We start from the raw sequence: 8555 nt of genomic DNA, 5'->3' as shown, positions 1-8555 counted from the left end.
CCTCAGTTTGTGGTGTGTTCCTCTCTTGGATGAGCTTTCTGAGGGACAGTCAGCATGACAAACACTTCTACTGCACAGAAGTAATTTTGCTCTTGTTGGACTGTTTGTTGGCAGCCACCCTGAGGGGCAGCAGCTAGAGAGACCATAGGAAAGAATAAGTTCAGGACTGTCATGATAATGGCAGCTGGTGCCAGTAGAGCCATTCAGTAACTGCTTCCTCTGTGAGAAACTTGCTGGAAGGTGGCAGCTGCTGTAGAAGTGAAGTTGCACATCTGCAGCATTTGTTTCTCATATTTCCATGTCAGAGTTCAATACACTCACACCAAGTTATTTCAGCTATTTTACATGAGAAGGAATTGGATATCAAATGTACCAAATTTGGATATCAAATTTTGTATCTTTGGGAATACACAGAATTTTGATTTGGTAGGGCAAGACACGTACATAGGTATGCTATCTGTCATGACCCTGGACATTCGCAGTCATGGTGGAACATGGGTAGAAGCCAGCTCAAGCCCATTGTTCTTTTCAAAGCTTAAATGTTTTATGAGTTGTCCAGGTTTTATACTTCTGTGTTGGGTTGGGCTGGGCCACATATCCACACCTTCCATGGTGGTCTGGCTTGCTCAGGAAGACACTATTCCTTGTTAATTGTCTTGGGGTACCTGATGATCCACAGGTGCAAATGTCTCCTCTAAAAGTAAGGTCACTCTCCAATTCTGGTGTTGAGGTAAGTTGGACTTTGTTTATCATCTGTTTTTCCCTGAGAGGGTGTGGTTTTTTGTCCTTCTCCTCTGAGCTGTTCTCCACTGGAGGAGGGGGGACAGGCACGGGGCTATACAGAGGGTGCTGATCAGTCACTTCCTGTGATTTAAGTTGATTTGGTATTTTGTTCTGCCTAATAAATTCCAGCTACCTCCATAGTTTACCATGATCACTTGTGGATGAAAACCTACTAGGAGGAAGAGAAAACGCCATCAAAATCCTTTAAAGAATCACAGAACAGCCATACTGTGCATTTATATGTAAGTCATGCAGCAATCAGGCAAGGAGAAAACACACTTCTTTGAGTTTTGCAGTTCTGAGCAAAGTGTGGCTGGTGGGTTTTTGCACGGATTTATGTGCCACCCACAGGGCTTAATGGTAAGAAGGAAGTTGGTTCTGCAATTTCCTGACTTTTCTCTCTAGTACATGCTAGACAACAGTGAAGGGCAATTACCTTTTCTCTGTGAAGGCCCTCAGCTTTGTTTTTTACTGTGTGTTTTCTTTCCTCCCAGCTCATGGCTGGGAGGCCAAATCCAGTCAAAAGCCTGGCACTTGATTCTATTTTGTTTTCAGACAGCAGAAGCACTGCCACCAGAATGTGGAGCCATAAGTCTGGTAGGAAAGAAAAGCTGGTGAGTTGAAGTCCTGCAGACTTAAACTGAGAGCAGGCAAGATCAGAGTGGTGCTATTTGAAAAGGAAAACACTTATATATAAGAGTTGGGGAGGACTGTTAGCTAAAGAAGAAATAATGCTGTCCAGGGGCATGAGTCCTTGCCTAGTCATTCACATATGCTACCTATTCTTTCAGTTTAACAGCAGTGTTGGGTGTTCAGCCTTTTTATTCTGACCCCTAAAAAACATGGGCACATTCTCTGAGAAATTTTTCAAATCTGCCTCTTTTCAACTAGAGATATTTCAAATGATGAACAGAGAATGACATGTTTAATCTGCAATCACTCCTTTGCAATATGCTAAGAAATATAAGTGAGATTTTACAGAATTCATTAATTTCTGAGTGTTCTTTCTGTAAGTGTGCCTTTGCTTGTCACTCTGTTCTGTTATCGACAGCCACCGGAACTCCCCAGGCCACAAATGTGGCTGGCTCTTGTGGATGCCAACCATACATTCCTAGCTAGGTGGAATGCTATCCTGGACACATCTCCTGATCTTGGCCGTTCTATTAGTCTTATATTTGTAGCCACTTTGTGTTTAGGCCTGACTTGTCTAGGTACGTGAGTGCAAAGATGGATACATGCATCCTTAGAACAAGATAGGAAGATCTTGTTCTAACATGTCTTGAGGAGAGGTCAGTTTATGACCTGTTAAAAGTGCCTTGCTTTTTTGATTCCTTCCATCTTTGACCCAATTTGCCATGCATATAGTAACAAAATATCTTGCATAGGATCTTGAACATTGATAAGGCACTTCCAGGATAACAATGTACAGATTTCTTTGTAATATATTGTTAAAGTGTTTTTTACTGGATTTTTGGGAAAGGTATACTGGCTTCAAATCAGTGTTTAGCAAGAACATTGGTTCTTTATTGGACAGTATGGATGTGCTGAGGGTTGCTCCCTGGCTCAAAGCAAACATTAAGGTGTTCAGGTTCATTTTCAGAAGGATGAAATTCCAGTTGGTAGAATCTCTCCCCTCCTGTTGTGAAATACCATCTAGCCATGGTGCTGCACCAGAAGGTGGAGGGGGTGCAGCATCCCAGGGCCCTTCACCACGCCGCAGCGACTGCTCCTGTTGTAGAACTGTCTTCAGTAGATGTGGGGCGGCCGGGAAGGGAGCCGTTTTCCATGGCTGGTGGCTGCCAGGGGCCGAACACCTGCAGGGAGCGTGCTACCTCATCGGAGAGCAGCCCAGAAGGCTCGCAAGGAGGAAGGCGAATCAGTGATGTTATAAAAGCTTCTGTCTCCTTGTATTAAAATCGCAGTGGTTTGGCCTGGCAACCAGCGAGAGGCGACTCTCGGCAGGAAAGGCTCGGGCAGAGGGAAGGCTTTGCATCCGCACTGGTTCGGTTTGCTCAGGAACGGGCGGAATCCTGAACAGACACGGCGGAAACACGCCGCTCCCCCAAGGAAGTGCGGGGTTTTGGCTCCGGAAGTTTAAATAGCGGGAAGCGCCGCCCCGGGTCGCGCCCCGCCCGCCGAGCTGCGCCGCTGCGGCCCGGCCATGGAGCTGCCGCGGGGGCTGCTGCTGGCCGTCAGCGACGAGCTGGACCGGGCCGAGCTGGCGGCGCTCAAGTTCCTCAGCCGGGACCACCTCCTCGGGAGGAGGCTGGAGGCCGTGCGGAGCCCGTACGACTTGTTCGAAGCGCTGCAGGAGAGCTGCTTGCTGGAGGCGGGGAACCTGGCCTTCCTCAGGGAGCTGCTCTACCACATCGGGCGGATCGACCTCCTGGTTGCGCACCTGGGCTCCAGCCGGGAGCAGGTGGAGCGGGAGCTGCGGGCGCCGGGCGGGGCGCGGGTGCCGCCCTTCAGGTGAGGCCGCCGGGCTGGGCTGGCCCGGCTGCCCGCCGGTCTGTCCGGGACAGCCGGCCGCCACCGGGCTGAAGGGTTGGACTTCAGGCGGTCCTGCGCCTTGTGGCCTCCCTCTAAAACGGGAAAAAAGGGAATGTGTGCTGGGGGGGACAGTAGACAAGAGGAGCGGTGCGTCTTGAAACACGATGAAACAACGTCCTCCACTTCTTTTTCTAGATACTTGCTCTTTCAGCTGTTTGAAGATGTCACTGAAGATGAGCTGATGTCTTTCAAGTTACTTTTGGTCAACGAATTGCCAAAAAGCAAGCTAACCCGTGAGACTGTAAGTATCTGTTTAATACTTTTTAAAAATTATTACTATAATCCATAGAGGCAATTGGGTTGCTCATGGGTGAATGAGCTTCACTCTTCTTTATGTTGTCACTCTCATGATGGAAACACCACAAGAAAAGGGGTGCCCCTGGGTGCATATGGGACTTGTTTGTGCTGGTGTCGGGCACAGTTTTTGCAGCAGTGTCACAACCAGCTGTGCCAGCAGTGCCAGGCCATAATATCCAAGCAACACAGGGCACTCAGTGGCCTTAATCAATGAAAAACTGATGAACATGTTCACTTATCTTGCCCAACAGACTTTTTTTTTCCTTCTTTCTCAGTCATTATCAAATACAGAAAGTGATCCATTGTGAGTATTATTTTTTTTTTTTAAGTGCAGGAAATACAGATACAAGCAGCAGATTCTTCTCAAGGCTAAGTCAAATGAGTTGGAATTTACAAGTAGTCTTGCAGGAGATCCAGTGCTTTTATGCTGTCCCAGCCTGCAGTCCTGACTCCTTGGTACTTTGTTCTGTCTAATAAAAGTTTTGAGGATTTTTCTTCTTTTCTTAGAAGGGAGACTGCAAGAGCTGTTCTAGTAAATTCTTGGGGTGACCACTATGCTTTGCCACTTACTGATGAGTTTCTGTCTGTTGGGTCCCCTTTTGCATCAGAGCAATCTCTACACCTCACATGAAGGTGTAGAAATTGCTCTGAAGCAAAAGGGCCCCGAGGGACAGAAAAACCTTTTTGCCAGTGCTTAAGTGATTCTGCTGTTTCATCTGAGTGCACAATAGCCACTGAAAGATGAATGAAAGCAGAAATTAAAAAATACTGCTACATATTCCTGTTAAATGCCCTGGGTTAGATCTTAAGTAGATCATGGCACCTCTGAGCTACAGAAAGGAAATCAGTATGTTTTGAGAAGATGTTGGTACTTAACAGTACTTGTAGGTTTTGTTGAGCTAGGATTAACTGGCTCAGCTGAGGTCTCACCTGAGCTCTCAGTTAGTTGGATTGACTCTGTGGATCACATGTGCTGTCAACTACATTAAAGCTTTAGGTGCACATGCTGCAGCTTCACTCCCAGTGGCAGCATGGAGGTGCTCTAAGAGCAAACTGCCTTTCTGATTACCCAGACAATGCTTGACATTCTCATTGAGATGGAGAAGAAGGGCCTTCTGGGGAAAGACAACCTAAGTATGCTGAAGAGTCTCTGTGAAAAAATTAACATCAGCCTGTGGAACAGAATTGAAGATGGACTAAAGCTGTTCGGTAAAACAGAACAAAACAGCCTCTTCCCCTTAGTTGTTCTTGAAGTGATGCATAGGTATTGTACAGGACTGATCATGAATGCTTTGCAGGCCAAGAAGAGGTGCTCATCACAGAGGAACAGAGGGGCAGCACAGGATGCCCTGGGGGACATCTGGTGTCATCTGCAGCACCTGGTCCTCTTGGCAGTTTTAATGACTCTTCCCAGGTAAGTTAGTTTACTTCTTAGAAACATCATCATTTGGCCTTAGAAGAACTCGCCCCTCTATGAAGTGAAAAGACCAAATGTTAGAAGCACTGAATAGGAAAAGAAAAATACACAACTCTGCATCCTTTATTCTGAAGCTGTGTCACAGGCACAGCTGCTGCAGTGTTGTACTTCAGAAACATCTGCAAGAGTAGCAAGATAGACTTGTTTATGGTAGCAGGAATTAGGCAGTTGGCTTGGTACTGAGATATGAGCGAACAGAGCATCTTGTGTGGGCTGAGCCTGACTTTGGTCGTCCAGCAGGGTGCTGTCCTGCACAGACTGCCTGGGGCAGGGCACTGCCAGGCCCTGGGAGCAAAGTTGTTGAGAGAGGGCTGCCTGGAGAGGAAGCCAGCTGGCTCTGTACCCTGCTCTGCCACTCACAACAGCTAAGGAGCACCTGGAGGAGAGCACACGAGTTTCACCAGGAGTCTTTCTTTTCAGCTGCTTGAAGCTTACAAAATGACCAGTCGACCCCGTGGAGTGTGCCTGATCCTGAATAATCATAATTTTGCAAAAGCTAGGGAAGGAGTGCTGGAACACAAACACCTGAAGGATCGGAATGGGACAGATGTGGATGCAGGTACAGTGAACATTAAAGATGAGTTTGTGAATCTTTAAAAATAGAAATCTTGTTTCTCTTTGTAAAGGTCTGAATTTCAGTCTTCCCTTTCTAGGATTACTTTTGTTGTAGTGGCTCAGTTGGCTCTGTTGACTGTGTTGACAAGTCCTGATCAACTCATGGAGTTTTTAGTGCCTGACACTTAAAAATTCCCTTGCATTTTGCAGTTTTAGTGAGGTGACTGAAACCTTAAGCAGCACCCTGAGCCTGGACTTTACAAGCTAGGCTAGGTTTGCATCAGCCTTACACTAATTCTAAAATATGCAGAAATATGCAAGGAAATCTTTTAATGACAGTTAAGGGAACGCAGTAGAGATATGATTAGTGATTAGACTACTAGAATAGTTTCAGACCAGGAACATAGCTATGTGTGGCAGCAGCTTTCTGGCCACAGAGAGGAGGCACAGACTTTCCCAGGCATTTTCCTGGGAAAGGCTGTGAGAAAATCAGAGAAAATAATGAGAAACAATTCTTATGTCCACTTGTTGCACCTGCTGTTGTGAGCATGTGGAATGCGTCATGGGGATTTGTTTACCAAAGGGTGATTTCTTAATTGGACACTGGATGGTTTGGATAGATTGACCAATTAGGTCAAAGCTGTATTGGATTGGCTGTAAGGGTTACTGAGTTTCTTACTAAGTATAGTATAATATAGTATAGGATGATATAATAAAGCAATTGATCAGCCTTCTTCAATCATGGAGTCAATGCTAATTATTACCCAGCTGGGGGCCTGCAGTGACAGCTATGTGGATGTGGTCATGTTGCAGAGTCCAACTTTCATACAATGAAATGTCTCATATTTTCCTTCTCTTTGTTTTCTAGCGGCTCTGAGGAATGTCTTTAGCAAGCTTCATTTTAGAGTAGAAGAATATAGAGACCTCACTGCAGAAGAAATCCGTGAGACTGTGAACATCTTCCAGAGTGCAGACCACGAGGACAAAGACTGTTTTGTTTGCTGTATCCTGTCTCATGGGAAAAAAGGCATTATATATGGTGTTGATGGGCAGGAAGTACCTATTAGGGAACTGACCACTTCCTTCACTGCACAGAATTGCATTTCACTTGCTGGAAAACCAAAAGTTTTTTTTATTCAGGCCTGCCAAGGTGAAGCTTTCCATAAAGGTGTGGCCATCGAAACAGATTCTGTAGAGGAAGATTGTTCTGTAGAGCGAGATGCGAGGTTTCAGCTTGACTGCATCCCTGCAGAGGCCGACTTCCTCCTGGGCATGGCCACCCTGCAGGATTACGTCTCCTACAGAAGTCCCAAGGAGGGAACCTGGTACATACAGGCACTGTGCCAGCACTTGGAGTACAGCTGTCCTCGGTACATATGTTTCCATAAGCTTATTTTTGGTAACACCTGAATTTTCCTTCTGGATGACAGAAATTTGATTTAGATGCAGAGGTAGATGGTATGCAGGGGGAATACTTGCTCAGAGTTGAAACAATGATGAAAGACAGAGCAGCACCATGCAAACTGTTCAAAGCAACTTAGGGAAGTGTTCTGAAGCCTATTAAAAACAGGAGCCGTTAGCACTGGTGTATATCAAGATAGCAAGAATGTTATTTTGCTGATGTTAACTGCCTAATACAAGCTGTACTCGTGTCTTTGCAGAGGGGAAGATGTTCTCTCCATCCTGACAGCAGTAAATCAAGAAGTGAGCAGAAAAACTTGTGAGCGAGATGCAAATAAGCAGATGCCGCAGCCCAGTTTCACGCTGAGGAAGAGGCTCATCTTTCCTGTCAACTAAATGGGAGAGAACTGCATGGCAGAGAGAGCTGCTGCAGCCTGGAATTGCCTGGTTTCAGCTCAGAATTCAGTCAAACACAACAGACTCAGTGCCTGTTCTTAGCACAAAGGCAGATATTTTTTACTGAAAATAAATTGAGGAGAACAAGCCTTAAGAAATTTGTTATTAACACATTAATTTGTATTAACACTTTATACTTGAGAGCGTCTCTGAGCTGGTCTCTGATTCATCTTTGATTTATTTAGCTGATCTTAGTGGTTTGCTGGCTAAAATACACTTGATGTCCACTTATCTGTACCACATTGCTATTGCTTTCATAAGGTATCTTTACAAGGCAACTTTTAGAAGACAACCATTATAAAGCTTTGTGTACTCTTTGCCTAACCTTTACACAATAAAGAGAGGAGTGCTGTAAATTTTATAGGATATCATCAGCTCACATCAGTGTGTTTTGTTGCTTGTCGCCACGACTTAGAATTCTTAGCGGCTTGATACACTTCAAGATCAAGTTAAGCATTTGTAGTCTGGTATCCTCAGCAGGATGTGTCTGTGACTTGGATTTCAGCATATCCTCTACGTGGTCTCGACAGCAAAAATCAGTTGCTCTGGTACAGCTTCATGGTTGACGATGTCCAGTTACCCTGTGTTCACTTACCTTGCTGAGCTTTGAGTCTTAGAACTAAGCACAGAAAAAGTCATTAGGTAAGTACCCAGCTCCTTAAAACATTTTATATTGCTTCCTGTGGTGAGCATGCACACAGATCTCCCATTTGTCACAAATCTGTAGGGCTCACATAACATCAGCTACTGAGATGAAAAAACAACCGTGGTGGTCTTAGCCAACAGTGCAGTGCTAACACTAATGCTAGAGGAACACACCAGCTGTTGTAAAAGAGGGGAGGAAAAAACTCCAAAGCACCACCCATGCACAAAACCCCCCCAAGGTACCAGAAAATATTAACAGATTCACTTAAAGTGAAGCTCAACACTTAAATACTATCAGTATAAATTTATTGGCTTCTAAAGCCACCTTTTCTGCAGACACCAGCTCACTTCACTAAGCTTGTGTACAGTATACTAATCACTATAAATTTTA

The 8555-nt window shown here is 45.2% G+C and overlaps 1 protein-coding gene across 1 annotated transcript; it reads left to right on the top strand.

Annotated features, from left to right (window-relative positions):
- Positions 1–2904: 2904 nt before the first annotated feature.
- On the top strand, positions 2905–7885 carry LOC110484625 (caspase-8). Its single transcript, XM_021555467.3, has 7 exons — positions 2905–3252; positions 3469–3574; positions 4704–4839; positions 4929–5044; positions 5528–5666; positions 6531–7032; positions 7324–7885. Exons 1-7 carry the CDS (start codon positions 2945–2947, stop codon positions 7457–7459), a joined length of 1443 nt encoding a protein of 480 aa, XP_021411142.3. The 5' UTR covers positions 2905–2944; the 3' UTR covers positions 7460–7885.
- The last annotated feature ends 670 nt before the right edge of the window (positions 7886–8555 follow it).

The sequence above is a fragment of the Lonchura striata genome, chromosome 8, assembly GCF_046129695.1.
Source record: "Lonchura striata isolate bLonStr1 chromosome 8, bLonStr1.mat, whole genome shotgun sequence".
In the NCBI taxonomy this organism is placed as follows: Eukaryota; Metazoa; Chordata; class Aves; order Passeriformes; family Estrildidae; genus Lonchura; species Lonchura striata.
This window is presented reverse-complemented; position numbering and strand designations above follow the sequence as displayed.

Excerpts from the sequence above, each read along its gene's own strand:
- LOC110484625 (XM_021555467.3), top strand. The coding sequence starts at position 2,945 with ATGGAGCTGCCGCGGGGGCTGCTGCTGGCCGTCAGCGACGAGCTGGAC. Across the intron at positions 4,840-4,928 it reads AGATGGACTAAAGCTGTTCG|GCCAAGAAGAGGTGCTCATC; the intron begins GTAAAACAGAAC and ends AATGCTTTGCAG. Across the intron at positions 5,667-6,530 it reads TGGGACAGATGTGGATGCAG|CGGCTCTGAGGAATGTCTTT; the intron begins GTACAGTGAACA and ends TTTGTTTTCTAG.